Source organism: Coptis chinensis, chromosome 5 (genome assembly GCF_015680905.1).
Source record: "Coptis chinensis isolate HL-2020 chromosome 5, ASM1568090v1, whole genome shotgun sequence".
Taxonomy (NCBI): Eukaryota; Viridiplantae; Streptophyta; class Magnoliopsida; order Ranunculales; family Ranunculaceae; genus Coptis; species Coptis chinensis.
The window spans coordinates 89109234-89125591 of NC_141460.1; the positions used below are offsets into that span (position 1 = coordinate 89109234).

Here is a 16358-nt window from a genome sequence, read left to right on the forward strand (position 1 = left end):
ATCTGTATACATGCTAGATTTTAATATATTAATTCACATGGGTGTTATTATGAGGATATTTTTGTTGGGGTTTATACCAATACCAATCGATTCTCCTACTACACAGATAATTTGTATTTAAACTCAATTTAATTCCAGACAAATTATAAATATCAACTACAACCTATACTAATATGCCTAATTCGATAAACAATTATTAACAACATATAATAATGTTAAACAGAATTAAACGCATACCACAACACAAAAAGATATCACCGTGTTTATTGCGATAGTCTCTACTTCCACAAGAGCTAGTTAACATAAAGTGGGAAGGAAGATTACAATCACTCTTTTCTGATCTCACCCTTACTAGATCACTCTTATCTCTTTACAGGGTTGTCTCTCTGTAAATGTTATCTCTCAATCTTGATAGCTTTCAAGATTGGGTTTTCTCTGACTTTTGTGCTGCCTCTCGTGTGTTTGGTTTTGCCAAAAACCCAAAATATATAAGCCAAAACTCGCGACTCCGGAAAAATAAAATCCTGCCAAAATAGGCATGGGCGCGGGTCGTGCTCGCGGTAAGGCAAAGTCGAGCGCAGGGTGCGCTCACTCTTCTGGAGGTTCATCAAGGCACGCGCGCAAGTCGCGCTCCGAGCAAGACAAAATTGGGCGCAGGGTGCGCTCAAGCTTTCCCACGCAGGCTGAAATCCTTTCCTCCTCATGTGAGGGATTAAACCAACAATCTTACCTTATCACAGTAATTATGGTGGCATAGGAACAGTAATCCATGCATTACAATAAGATTTCGGATAGAGAAAATGGATGTATTTTTCAATAAAAACCACACCAAAGATGCTCTTATTTTGAAGCATGGTTATGTCCCCGTTTTGTTTTCAAGAATGGGAAATGGATTTGATGGAACCTCTCCAAAAGAAAGATTATTGTAAACCTCCTCTATTTCATGAGCCAATTTTTTCGTTGATTTGTTATGACTCATGAGATTGAATCCTTTGAAGTTGCAGTTACAGACTTACAACTAAAGTTTACCATGGACAGTTTTTATTTTTAAGTTTTAACTACAGATTTATAGTTTTGCATTCTTAAAATCACAAACGAAATCAACTCAAAGTTTGTACATAAAGAGTATGATCAACTCAGAGTTTAATTATTACAATCCAATCATTCCTCTTCATTACTTTCTACTAGTTTCTACTTTCTAGTTTCTACCCAGTACCCAGACTCTGGTGTGTTTGTTATGATGAAAACACTATGGAAAGGAAAGGAAAATAAGAGTGGTCCACCTTTTCCATAGTTTTTAAGCCGTTTGTTTACCCATGGAAAGGAAATGGGCTTTTCCATATGGAAACAAATGGAAAAGGTTTTGTGTCTTTAAATAACCCCCCGAAAATTTTGTGGAAAGGAAAGGAAAGGAAATAGATAAATAGGGACTTACTACTAATACACTCCACTCAACAATACAATTATTCCTTTCCATACTTTTGCAAAACAAACACGATTATTCCTTTCCCCAGGTTCTTTCCTTTCCCCAGGTTCACCAAACACATACCATTTAAAATTATTTCATTTCCATTCCATTCCATAGTGGGATTTTATTTCATTTTATTTTAAAAAACAAACACCGAGGAGGCAATATATATTTGCCGTCTCCGTGGCTTGTGCCTTGTCGGCTGGCACATAAAAGTCAACTATGCCCTCCTAATCTAATCCCCCTAGTGATGGACTTAATAATTTTCACTCTTAATCAATCAGATATTTTCTTGAATAAATAAACTTGTATAGAATATTTGTCTTCAAAGGCACAGCTCAGTGAGCGCACCAAGAGTTACAGATAGAATAACAATCAGTGACATATTTCTAGAGTGTAAAATTAGTTGAAAGAAAAAATTAACTAAAATCATAGTACCATGGAGGCACTTCTAATAAGAACAACACACCCATCACTTCCCAAACTCAACTTCAAAATAACCCAAAGACAACTCAAACTCAACACAATTCCCCGAACTCAATTCACAATTCCCCCAACTCAATTTCCAGCTTCATCACTTTCAATATTCCATACTCCATCTCTTTTCACAAAATTACCCCATGCCCATTCTCAAATCCGTTCTTCTTCATCTACTAGTACTAGTACTACTTCGGAACCAGTCAAGTTCTTGGGTGTGGAACTTGTTACATTGAAAAAGGTTATACCATTAGGACTTATGTTCTTTTGTATTCTGTTCAACTACACTATTCTGAGAGACACCAAAGATGTTTTAGTTGTTACAGCTAAAGGTAGCAGTGCTGAGATTATACCCTTCTTGAAAACTTGGGTAAATTTGCCTACTGCTATTGGTTTTATGATTGTTTATAACAAGTTGTCCAATGTGCTTTCGAAAGAGGCGCTTTTTTATGCTTGTATGGTACCATTTATCGCGTTTTTTGGTGCGTTTGCGTTTGTTTTGTATCCGAATGTTAATTTGATTCATCCGATTGGGTTTGCGGATCGGCTTCTGGAAATTCTTGGTCCTAATTTTCTTGGTCCAATTGCTATTTTGAGGATATGGAGTTTCTGCGTTTTCTATGTCATGGCTGAACTCTGGGGAAGTGTGGTGGTTTCTTTGCTATTCTGGGGATATGCTAATCAGGTGAGATATTGTCAAAGTTGCGTAGCTTATATGAGTTTGGTGAATATATGATTAATGTATTTTACCTCAAAGTGTACAATATTGTACAAGTGTATAACTGGAACTTACTACCTTTATTATTGAAGCTCCGTTGTTGTTAGTTTGGGATTGTAAAGCTCATGTAGTTTGCAATGCAGTTAGGATTGACAATATCTGTTGGTTTTATTGATTAATTTGTGATTTTTATACCCTAACTGATTTGGAACTTCTATGGATAGTAATGTCAAGGTCTTGTTTTCCAGATTTTAGATATGTTTATTGCTTGTGACTTACATATAGACTTTCTAACAAAAGGACTCATATATAGAACTTCTGTCTTAGCATATCCCCTTTTTTGTGTGTATATACACTTTGTCACAGCTATATGTAATTGTTTAATTCAATAGCAAAATTGTCTGTTTGGGTGCAGATTACTACTGTAGATGAAGCTTCTCAGTTTTATCCACTGTTTGGGCTGGGAGCAAATGTTGCACTTGTTTTTTCAGGAAGAACTGTGAAATATTTCTCCAACTTAAGGAAGAATTTAGGACCAGGAGTTGATGGATGGGCTGTATCTCTCAAAGGAATGCTGAGTATTGTGGTGGGGTTAGGGATTGTTATTTGTGGAATCTATTGGGGAATGAATCGGGCTATCAAGCCAGAAGGTGGTCGGAAGCAGAAGAAGAAGGTTGGTTAAACAAAATGCTTCAAGGTCTTGTATTTATATGATGCTAGCCATTTTCAGTTTGTGATGTTGAATATCTTTTTGTTTTGTCTAATAGGAAAAGACAAAGATGGGAACAATGGAAAGTCTTAAGTTTTTATTATCTTCAAGGTACATAAGGGATCTTGCAACCTTGGTCGTTGCTTATGGTATCAGTATTAATCTTGTTGAAGTTACATGGAAATCAAAGCTCAAGGCACAGGTAAAAGAAAATCCTGTTATTCACCTTGTCTTTGATTCTGTTGTTTTCATGTGTCAAGCAATGATAATATCATTATCATGTTTACGATACTGATCACAGTGATAAAATTATCATACTGACAGAAAAATAGAAATTCCGTTTTGTAGTTTCCAAGTCCGAATGAGTACTCTGCTTTCATGGGTGATTTCTCTTCCCTCACTGGAATTGCTACATTTTCAATGATGCTTCTTAGTCGAGTCATCTTTCGCAAATTCGGATGGGGTGTAGCCGCTGCAATAACACCAAGTGTTCTGCTAGTCACAGGAGTCGCTTTCTTTTCATTGGTTTTATTTAGTGATCCTCTGGCCCCGGTGTTTGGGACACTCGGTGTAACACCTCTTCTAGCGGCAGTTTATGTTGGGGCTTTGCAGAATATTTTTAGCAAGAGTGCCAAATACAGCTTATTTGATCCCTGCAAAGAGATGGCCTACATTCCGTTGGATGAAGACACAAAGGTGAACATCCTTTCCTTTCATAAAAGTTAATGCTTCAGATACGCAAAATTTTGTGGGGATTTTTTTTTAATCTTTTTACGCCTGCAATCTGAACAAATAGAAATTGAAGGTTAATGTTTTGTTTTGTATGATCTTTTAAAAATTGAGATTGACTCTGGTAATGTAGCCTGCTAATTGATCATTCCTTAATGTACCAGTTAAAAGGAAAAGCAGCAATTGATGTGGTCTGCAATCCGTTAGGGAAGTCAGGAGGTGCTTTGATCCAACAGTTCCTCATTTTAACTTTTGGTTCCCTTGCAAATTCAACACCCTATCTTGGAGGCATTTTGCTTATAATTGTGCTAGCGTGGTTGGCCGCTGCCAGATCGTTGGACAATCAGTTCACTCCCATGATAAAGAAAGACCTTAAGGACAAACTAATTGAGGGGAAGGTTTCGGCCGTAAACCCCAAGCTCACTGGAAACCTCCAACCGAAGCAGGGTATTACATACCGTTTTGTCAGCACCTTAAACCCTATGGGATTCATCGAGGGTAAGTATGTCCCACTGGTTGAGGACCTATCCTCTTCTGGGGGACATGAGCGTCTCACTGTAAGGAAGCTCAACAGAAATGATCAAGTTGAGGAGCCAATACTGGCTGTTAAAAAGCAAACACTGACTAGTGAAGCAGAAGCCACTGAGCTTGAAGGAAGTGCTGACGTAGCTGCAAAGGAGAATGGATTGCCTGATAAAACTCTTTGAGCTACATTTAAAGAAAGCTCAGATTGGCCTTGCACAATCAAAGTATGCCAATCCTGTTAGTTAGGGCTGTGGCAGGTGGTGATCGTGATTGCTGATGATAGTATGAGATGTTGAAAATGGCAACAATAATGCGATTGATCGAGATTGAGCACGTAAGTTGGAATATGTGGTTGTTGTAGCCATGAAGTTGAGGCATGAATAATGTTTTGTGCGGTATTAGTATTTAGTAGTATCAGTTTATTCTCTCATCGGTTTTGGATTCGAATAATATGTGTACGAAAGAAGAGAAATATATGAATGTACGATTTATTTATTTTCAAAGTCTCATATCTGTAGATGTTTTTCACACTTTAATTCATGAAACCAGTTCTGCTCTTGAATTACTTGGTTTTCCCCAAAAAAACGAAAAAAAACATAATGTTTGGTTTTAGTTTAGATACCATGAATTTAATCATGGCTATCTTTCTTCACCATAAGCATACACGTAAAGTGACTGAGTTTTGCTTCCAAGTTCCAACCATCTCTTACAAGTTACAACCCATTTTTTTCTTTATGAAAGCTGTCATTTTCGACAAGGAAGCTCTTAGAAGTTAGAAGTCAAGGATCATCATACACATCTACTATCTACTATCGGATTTTCTCTCCTATGTGTCACTCCCAATATGAGAGTTAGATTTTTCTCCTATCCTATGTGGCACTATAATATGAAAGATAGTATTTTCTAATACAAATTTCCAATCCTACCTACATTGAACCTCTTTGGAGAGTTTGAGTGTATTTCTAATTCTTATATTTGGAGCTCTTTGGAGAGTTTGAGTGTATTTCTAATTCTTATATTTGGAGAGTTTGAGTGTATTGTCAATTCTTATATATTTGATAAAATAAAAAAAAAAAAAAAAAATTAAAAAAAATAGGTGATTTGTAGAATGTAATTTCATATTACGAATCAAACACTTTTATTGTTCTAATTTTTATATATTTGATCAAATAAAAAAATTGCTAAAAAATAAGTGATTTGTAGAAACTAATTCCATATTACAAATCATACAATTTTAGTGTCTATGAGACTATGATAAAACACCGACTTATTTCGAATATATCTTTAACGCGTAACAATTATACTAAAAATAATATCACAAAATATATAATAGAAAATGAAAAAAAAATAATAACGACAAAGCAATAATGACAAATATTTTAAAATATGTATAATATTGAATGAAACTAACGTAAAAAAACAATTAATGGGGAACCAAAAACTAGATGCAAATGTATCGAACTAACCTCAAATAATATTTAACGGAAAATCGGAAACTGGATGCAAATACAAGCATTAAACTAATCTTAAAAATTAATTAATAGAAAATCGGAATATGGTTACAACTACATTAAACTAACCTCAAAGAATAATTAACAGAAAATCAAAACTTGGATGGAAATACATCAAACTAACATTAAAAAATAATTGTCATAAAATCGGAAACTGGATGCAAATACATTGAGCTAACCCTCAAAGATTAAATTAACAGGAAATCGGAAATTGAATACAACTGCATTGAACTAACCTCAAAGAAAAATTAATTATAAATTAGAAACATAATGCAAATGCGTGGAACTAATCTTAAAAAATAATTAACAGGAAATCGGAAACTATATGCAAATACAACTTTATCAAATAATAAACGAGAAATCAGAAACTGGATGCAAATACATTAAATTAATCTCACAGAATAATTAACGGGAAATCAAAAACTGGATGCAAATACATCGAACTGACCTTGAAGAACAATTAACAGGAAATTGGAAATTGGATGCAAATGTATTAAACTAACAAAAAAAAAAAAAAACGATAAATCAGAAACTGGATGCAACGGCATTGAATTGATCTCAAAAAATAAATAACGAGAATTGGAAATTGGATGCAACTGCATTAAACTAACCTCAAAATATAAATAACGGAAAATCATAAACTGGATGCAAATGCATTGAACTAACCTCAAAACATAGTTGGGTTATATGTTGTGGGAATGTCTCGATAAATATAGTTTTGTATTTAAAATGGTGTTTATCTTATCTCTTTTCATATTCAAGTAGCTTCAATATATATGAACTTCGCTTTATTAGGCAATCTCACAAAACATCAATCAAACTTCTATTATTAAACAACAAAATGAAGTTGAAGGATTTTATCAAATGCAAGTTTTTTTTAATGGAGAGTGAGGTTTTCACGTTATAAGAAATTTGGTTTAGTGATAAATATAATATTAATATATAATAGTTCTACATATTTGCAAATATTTTTCAGAATAATTAATATAACAACACCCGTTAAGTAGATAATCTTTGAAGATCGATTCCATATAGTGAGTCATGCATAATTTAAAGAATAATTAACGGAAATCGAAAACTGAATAATCTTCGATGATCCCACATAGTAAATTAAGCATAATTTACTTTTTATGTCATGTTTGCAATGACACTACAGATGGATTAGTAGAACTTGGTATTACACACCACATTAGATAATTATAAGGAAATCGAAAACTGGATTCAAATACATAACTGAGCTCAAAGAGTAATTAACGGGAAATTAGAAACTTTATACAAATTGCATTAAACTAACGACAGAGAATAATTAATGGAAAATTAGAAATTGGATACAAATCTTTGAAAAATATTTAACGAAAAGTCGGAAATAGTATACAAATACATCAAACAAATCTCAAATAATAATTAATGGGAAACCAAAAACTTGATGCAAATGCATTGAACTAAACTCAAAAAATAATAAACAAAAAATAAAAAACTAAATGCAACTGCATTGAACTAACCTCATAGAATAATTGGTGGGAAATTAGAAACTAAATGCAAATGCATTGAAATAACCTCAAAGAATAGTTAACGGGAAATCAGAAACCGGATATAATTGTATCGAACTAACCTCAAAGCATAAATAATCATAAACTAGATGCAGATGCATTGAACTAACCTTAAAGAGTTATTAATGGGAAATTGAAAACTAGATCCAAATGCAATGAAGTAATCTCAAAGACTAATTAACGAAACATTGAAAAATGGATGAAACCGCACTGAACTAACTTTAATGAATAATTAACGGGAAATTATAAATTTGATGTAACTGCATTGAACTAACCTCAAAAAATAATTAATGGGAAATCGAAAACTTGATGCAAATGCATTGAACTAATCTCAAAAAACAATTAACATAAAATCGGAAATCGGATGCAACTGCATTGAACTAACCTCAAAGAATAATTAACGGAAAACCAACAACTGGATGCAATTGCATTAAACTAAAATCAGAGATTAACTAATGGAAAATAAAAAATTGGATGCAAATGCATTGAAATAACTTCAAAAAATAGTTAACTAGAAATCGGAAGTCGGATGTAACTGCATCGCACTGACCTCAAAGCATAAATGTCCACTTTTTTTAGCCTTCTCACATGAATAATTACGAGTAATTAGGAACCCAAAATGAAAGTTAATTTATAAAAACAGACCCTTACATATATGTAAACTGTATAGAAATTGTAAACTATTAAACTAACCTAGAAAAACAATTAAAAGGAAATCAGAAACTGGATACAGATGTATTAAACTAACATCAAAGAGTAATTAACGGGAGATTGGAACATGGATGCAAATACAATGAACTAATCTCAAAGACTAATTAACGAAACATCGAAAATTGGATGCAACTGTACTGAATTAACCTTAATGAATAACTAACTGGAAATCATAAAGTGAATACAATTGCACTGAACTAACCTCAAATAATAATTAACAGAAAATTGGAAACTTAATGCAACTGCATTGAACTAGCCTTAAAGAATAATTAATGAAAAATTAGAAACTGGATGCAACGTACTACATTAAACTAATCTCAAAGAATATATAATTAATGGAAAATCAAAAACTTGATGCAAATGCATTGAACTAATAACCCTAAAACATATTTGTATTATATGTAGAGAGAATAAATGTCTCGACAAATATAGTTTTGCATTTTAAATAGTATTTATTATAATTTTTTTTTATTGTGATTGGGAATGTCTTGCTATTCAAGCAGCTTCAATATTATTTTGGCCACATTGGACATTCTCACAAAACTTTAATCAAACTTATATTATTAAACCTAACAATAAAAAGAAGTCGATGAGTTTTATCAAGGTTTGGTGCTTCCTTTTTATAGAGAATGGTGCAAGAAATTTAAATGAGTAATTAATATAATTTTTATTTTTTCATAGTTATGCATAGTTGCTAATATTTTTTAGAATAATTTAATATAATGACACCCGTTCATAGGACACGTTCATGTGATAAATCTTTTCAAATGAGAGTAGTGTATTTTTTGATGATATGAAAATAATCAATCTGTTTTAGTGATTTGTACACATTAGTACATAAGCTGAATGGTGATGATTTACAGCTAAATCACCATAAATCTAATAAAACTATTATACAAGCTAGATTAAGTTTAAGATGATTCTATTTGAAAATTATGGATTAATATTCTAAACCATAAAGTGAAAAGGTTATCTCAATTTAATTCCTTAGTTTCCAAGTACTTATACACCATAATCGCTGCTCATTAACATATTTCGGTTTATTTTCAATAAAAATATATTCTGATTCGAAAATTTGCCGCTAAATCACTATAAATCTAAGAAAACTATTATACAAGCTAGACCGAGTTTAAGATAATTCTATTTAAAAATTACGGATTAATATCCTAAACCACAAAGTGAATATGCTATCTCAATTTGATCCCTTAGTTTCCAAGTACTTTATGCACCATAATCACGCATTAACGATTTTGATTTATTTTAATAAAAATATATTCTGATTCGAAAATTTGTGTGAGACATTTTGTAAAAGCTTTTTCAAAGACACAAAAATATTTAATAGATCCGGTATGCCCGGTCCAAAATCTAGTCTATATACTAAAGCAGAGACCTCTAATTGAGGATTTTCTCTTTCCTATGTGGCACTCTAATATGAGAGAGTTAGTTTTTTCTCTTTCCTATGTGGCACTCTAATATGAAAGATAGTCTTTTCTAATAGCCTACAATCTCACATACATAGAACCTCTTAGGAGAGTTTGAGTGTATTTCTAATTATTATATTTGGAGAGTTTGAGTGTATTTCCAATTCTTACATATTTGATCAAATAAAAAAAATTGCTAAAAAATAGGTAATTTGTAAAAGGTAATTTCCTATTATCAATCAAACACTTTTAGTGTTCCAATTCTTATATATTTGATCAAATAAAAAAAAAAAAATAGGTAATTTGTAGAATTCCTTATTACAAATCATACAATTTTAGTGTCTATGATAAAACATCGACTTATTTCGAATATATTCTTAACACGGCCTCAAAACATAGTTAAAAACAATTATACAAAAAATAACATCACAAAATATATAATAGAAAATGAAAAAAAAAAAAAATAACGGCAAAGCAATAATGACAAATATTTTTAAAAATTGCTAAAAAAATAGGTGATTTGTAAAAAGTAATTTTCTATTACTTAATCAAACACTTTTAGTGTTCCAATTCTTATATATTTGATCAAATAAAAAAATTGCTAAAAAATATGTAATTTGTATAAACTAATTCCTTACTACAAATCATACAATTTTAGTGTCTATGATAAAACACCGACTTATTTCGAATATATTCTTAACATAGCCTCAAAACATAGTTAAAAACAATTATATAAAAAATAACATCACAAAATATATAATAGAAAATTAAAAAAAAAAAAAAAAAAAAAAAAAAAAAAAAAAAAAACGGCAAAGAAATAATGGCAAATATTTTAAAATATATATAATACTGAATGAAACTAACGTAAAAAAACAATTAATGGGGAACCGAAAACTGGATGCAAATGTATCGAACTAACCTCAAATAATATTTAACGGAAAATCGAACCGGATGCAAATGCAAACATTAAACTAATCTTAAAAAGTAATTAATAGAAAATTGGAATATATATGGATACAACTGTATTAAACTAACCTCAAAGAATAATTAATGGAAAATCAAAACTTGGATGCAAATACATCAAACTAACATAAAAAAAATAATTGTCGGCAAATCGGAAACTGGATGCAAATGCATTGAGCTAACCTTCAAAGATTAAATTAATAGAAAATCAGAAACTGGATGCAATTGCATTGAATTAACATCAAAGAAAAATTAATTATTAATTGGAAACATGATGCAAATGCATGGAACTAATATTAAAAAATAATTAATAGGAAATCGGAAACCGGATGGAACTGCACTGAACTAATCTCAAAAAATAAACTGGATGCAAATGCATTGAACTAACCTCAAGAAATAATTAATGGTAAATAGGAAACTAGATGCAAATTCATTGAACTAATCTCAAACAATAATTAATGAGAAATCGGAAACTAGATGCAAATGTAACTTTATCAAATAATAAACGAAAAATCAGAAATTGGATGCAAATGCATTAAACTAATCTCACAGAATAATTAATGGGAAATCATAAACTGGATGCAAATGTATTAAACTGACCTCAAAGAATAATTAACAGGGAATTGGAAATTAGATGCAAATGTATTGAACTAATCAAAAAGAATAATTAACGAGAAATCAGAAACTGGATGCAACTGCATTGAACTGATCTCAAAAAAATAAATAACGGGAATTGGAAATTGGATGCAACTGTATTGAACTAACCTCAAAATATAAATAACGAAAAATCAGAAACCGGATGCAAATACATTAAACTAACCTCAAAACATAGTTGGGTTATATGTTGTGGGAATGTCTCGGTAAGTATAGTTTTGCATTTAAAATGATGTTTATCTTATCTCTTTCCGTATGATTGGGAACTCTTTGCTATTCAAGTAGCTACAATATATATGAACTTCACCTTATTAGGCAATCTCACAAAACTTCAATCAAACTTCTATTATTAAACAACAAAATGAACTTGAAGGGTTTTATTAAAGGTACATGAGTTATTTTTTTTAATGGAGAATAAGGTTTTCACGTTATAAGAAATTTGGTTGAGTGATTAATATAATATTAATATATAAAAGTTTTGCATATTTACAAATATTTTTCAAAATAATTAATATAACAACACCCGTTCGTAGATAATCTTTGAAGATTCTACATAGTAAGTCATGCATAATTTAAAGAATAATTAATGGGAAATCGGGAACTGGTAATCTTCAATGATCCCACATAGTAAATCAAACATAATTTACTTTTTATGTCATGTTTGCAAGGACACTACAGATGGATCAGTAGAAGTTGGTATTATACACCACATTGGATAATTAAAAGGAAATCGGAAATTGGATTCAAATGCATAACTGAGCTCAAAGAGTAATTAATGGGAAATTGGAAACTTTATGCAAATGCAATAAACTAAACTAAAAAAGTAATTAACTAGAAATTGAAAACTGAGTGCAATTGCATTAAACTAACGTCAGATAATAACTAAAGGGAAATTAGAAATTGTATACAAATCATTGAAAAATATTTAATGGGAAATCGGAAACGGTATGCAAATACATCAAACAAACCTCAGATAATAATTAATAGGCCAAGAAATCAGAAACTGGATGCAAATATATTGAACTAAACTCAAAAAATAATTAACATAAAATAAAAAATCGAATGCAACTGCATTAAACTAACCTCATAGAATAATTGGTGGGAAATCGGAAACTAAATGCAAATGCATTGAAATAATCTCAAAAAATAATTAACGGGAAATCAGAAACCAGATATAATTCCATCAAACTAACCTCAAAGCATAAATAATCAGAGACTAGATGCAGATGTATTGAACTAACCTTAAAGAGTTATTAACGGGAAATCGAAAACTAGATCCAAATGCAATGAACTAATCTCAAAGACTAATTAACGAAACATTGAAAAGTGGATGAAACTACACTGAACTAACCTAAATGAATAATTATAGGGAAATTATAAATGTGATGTAACTGTATTAAACTAACCTCAAAAAATAATTAACGAGAAATCGAAAACTTGATGCAAATGCATTGAACTAACCTCAAAGAACAATTAACATAAATTCGGAAATTGGATGCAACTGCATTGAACTAACCTCAAAGAATAATTAACAAAAAACCAAAAACTAGATGCAACTGCATTAAACTAAAATAAGATATTAATTAACGGAAATCGAAATGGATGCAAATGCATTGAAATATCCTCAAAAATAGTTAACCGAAAATCGAAAGTCGAATGTAACTGCATCGATCGACCTCAAAGCATAAATGTCGGTTTTTTTAGCCTTCTCACATGAGTAATTACGAGTAATTAGGAACCCAAAATGAAAGTGAGTTTAAAAAAAACAGACTCTTACATGTATGCAAACTGTATAGAAATTGTAAACTATCGAACTAACCTAGAAAAACAATTAACAGGAAATCAGAAATTGAATGCAGATGTATTGAACTAACCTCAAAGAGTAATTAACGAGAGATTAGAACCCCGGATGCAAATTCAATAAACTAATCTCAAATACTAATTAACTAAACATAAAAACTGGATGCAATCAGATCTTGAATTAACCTTAATGAATAAGTAACGGGATATCATAAAATGGATGCAATTGCACCAACTAACCTTAAATAATAATTGATGGAAATCGGAAACTTGATGCAATCGCATTGAACTAACCTCAAAGAATAATTAATGAGAATTTGGAACCTGGATGCAACGTGCTACATTAAACTAACCTCAAAGAATAATTAATGAAAAATCATAAACTTGATGCAAATGCATTCAACTAATAACCCTAAAATATATTTGTATTATATGTAGGGGAATAAATGTCTCGACAAATATAGTTTTGCATTTTAAGTAATGTTTATCATACTTCTTTTATTGTGATTGGGAATGCCTTGCTATTCAAGTAGCTTCAATATTATCTTCACCAAATTGGACATTCTCAAAAACTTCAATCAAACTTCTATTGTTAAAACTAACAATGAAAAGAAGTCGATGAGTTTTATCAAAGTTTGATGCTTCCTTTTATATAGAGTGGTGCAAGAAATTTAATTGAGTAATTAATATAATTTTCATATCTCATAGCTATGCATAGTTGCTAATATTTTTAGAATAATTTAATATAACGGCACCCTCGTTAAGTAGGACACGCCTATGTGATAAATCTTTTCAAGTGGGAGTAGTGTATTCTTTGAAGATATGAAAATAATCAATCTATTTTAGTGATTTGTACACATTAGTACGTAAGCTGAGCGGTGATGATTTACCGATAAATCACCATAAATCTAATAAAACTATTATACAAGCTAGATCGAGTTTAAGATAATTTTATTTGAAAATTACGGATTAATATCCTAAACTACAAAGTGAAGAGGCTATCTCAATTTGATCCCTTAGTTTCCAAGTACTTATACACCATAATCACTTTCGGCTATCTCAATTTGATCCCTTAGTTTCCAAGATTCTTATGCACCATAATCGGCTTGCTTTCATTAACGATTTTGGGTTTATTTTCAATAAAAATATATTTTGATTCAAAAATTTTCGCTAAATCACCATAAATCTAAAAAACTATTATACAAGCTAGATCGAGTTTAAGATAATTTTATTTGAAAATTATGGATTAATATCCTAAACCATAAAAGTGAAGATGCTATCTCAATTTGATCTCTTAATTTCTAAGACTTATGCACCATAATCACTTCATTAACATATTTCGATTTATTTTCAATAAAAATATATTCTCGATTCGAAAATTTGTGTGAGACATTTTATAAAGTCTTTTCAGCACACAAAATATTTAATAGATCCCGGGCGTATGCCCGGGTCCAAAATCTAGTCTCTATCTAATAAAAGAGGTTGGTGTGGACCCCATAGCCCCCAACGGCTACAAATCATCCTCACAAATTATGACATAGACTTATATGGTATGTGTAGTTTATTATTTGGGCACAAAATTACTTAATCATTATTGATTTGGTTGGCTGGGCTGGGTTTTTATTTTTCAGTGGGTTAGAGTTCTTTGGGGCCTAATTTGAAACAGCCCACAAGTATAGGCTATATATTAGTAATTAAAACAATAATTTTCTAGTTTTACCTCCAGAATTTAGGCCAATTAGTTTTACCCCACTTCTTTTATCTAGAGATTTACCCCAAACATCATCAGTAGATTACCAAAAACAAAATTTAGCAAAAACACATCATTGTGTTTTAATTGAAACTTTTTGGTTCTCTAATACGGACAAACAAATAGACAACATTGTGTTTTAATTGAAACTTTTTGGTTCTCTAAAACATCATTGTGTTTTAATTAAAACTTTTTGGTTCTAGCTTTACCCCATAATTTTTGTCCGTTATTCCAAATACTTCCGCCGTTGTATGATTCTATATGGTATTTTACTTATATGTCATTCCCTTCTATTCCAAAACATTTCTTTTTTACTGAGAGGCTAGATCACTATAACTACATAATTGTTAGCGAAAACAAACAGAAATGCTAGTCAATGTAATAACAAACTTGGATCTAAAATAAGAGTGTCTTTGAATTGATTGTACAGAATGAAGGACCAATGGGGAATTATTCACCGCCATCGAAAACTTTCACCGCGGCACAACAACTCCCAGCTGAGTTGGTCAAAGTGCAGAGGTCTCAAGTTTGAGCTTCCACGGTAGCAAAAACATTATAAAAAGAGAGAAATTCATCAGTAATCCAGATGCTCGAATGTGATTCAGGCCATGGACCATGGTATGTGATTCAGGTTGGGCTTGGATCACAAACATGGTTCTTCATGAACTTTGATCCAAAATCCAAACCCGTCCATCAACATTTCAGTGCTTTCTAGCCACCTTCACGTGTTATGTATGTACTTGCGTGACGATAAAAATGTACGAGTTTTAACATCAAAATCAAGAAGAGAATCTTTGTGATTTCCTCTAAAAAAGGACGCGTATCCCACTGGCACAGAACCACAGACCAATCACCAATGCACACATTAGAGTCACGGCCCTAAAATCTTTTCTTTTTTGTTTTCTAGCACCACACCATCCCACTGTAATCAAGGTCCGGATGCTTTATTGGCATCTTTCGTCAAACCATTGACATTACATGCTAAAAATACGACCCTACCCTCCTCTCTTTCTTTCTTTTTCTTTATTTTTTCTTAAAACTCAAAACATAGTAATTTACTTCAACATACATTTAATTTGACACCTTGATATGATTTCATGTTTATTAATCAAGTGAGCGGAGAGAACATTCTAGGCAGAGAGAAACTATACGGACAAAAAGTCATTTGATTGGTTTATGTCTGTTTGTTTGTTATCATTTTTCTTCTCTCTTCTTCGTTTTTCTATCTTTTCCTCTCCAGAAGCCTCTCAATCTTTCTCTCTCTGTTCACGCTACTACTTCATAACAGTATGCTATAATTGGGCACAGTAAGCATGATTTTGGGCTATGATTTTAGTTATCATCATAATATTCGGACACCCAAGTATAGGAT

The 16358-nt window shown here is 31.5% G+C and overlaps 1 protein-coding gene across 1 annotated transcript; it reads left to right on the forward strand.

The window, feature by feature from the left end:
- The first annotated feature begins 1759 nt into the window (after positions 1-1759).
- Positions 1760-5129, forward strand: LOC147499858 (ADP,ATP carrier protein 2, chloroplastic-like). Its single transcript, XM_086561625.1, has 5 exons — positions 1760-2630; positions 3079-3336; positions 3431-3574; positions 3721-4068; positions 4266-5129. Exons 1-5 carry the CDS (start codon positions 1908-1910, stop codon positions 4806-4808), a joined length of 2016 nt encoding a protein of 671 aa, XP_086417751.1. The 5' UTR covers positions 1760-1907; the 3' UTR covers positions 4809-5129.
- The last annotated feature ends 11229 nt before the right edge of the window (positions 5130-16358 follow it).

Coding starts and splice junctions, on each gene's coding strand:
- LOC147499858 (XM_086561625.1), top strand. CDS start 1,908: ATGGAGGCACTTCTAATAAGAACAACACACCCATCACTTCCCAAACTC. Junction 2,631..3,078: donor TCTGGGGATATGCTAATCAG/GTGAGATATTGT, acceptor GTTTGGGTGCAG/ATTACTACTGTAGATGAAGC. Junction 3,575..3,720: donor AATCAAAGCTCAAGGCACAG/GTAAAAGAAAAT, acceptor TCCGTTTTGTAG/TTTCCAAGTCCGAATGAGTA.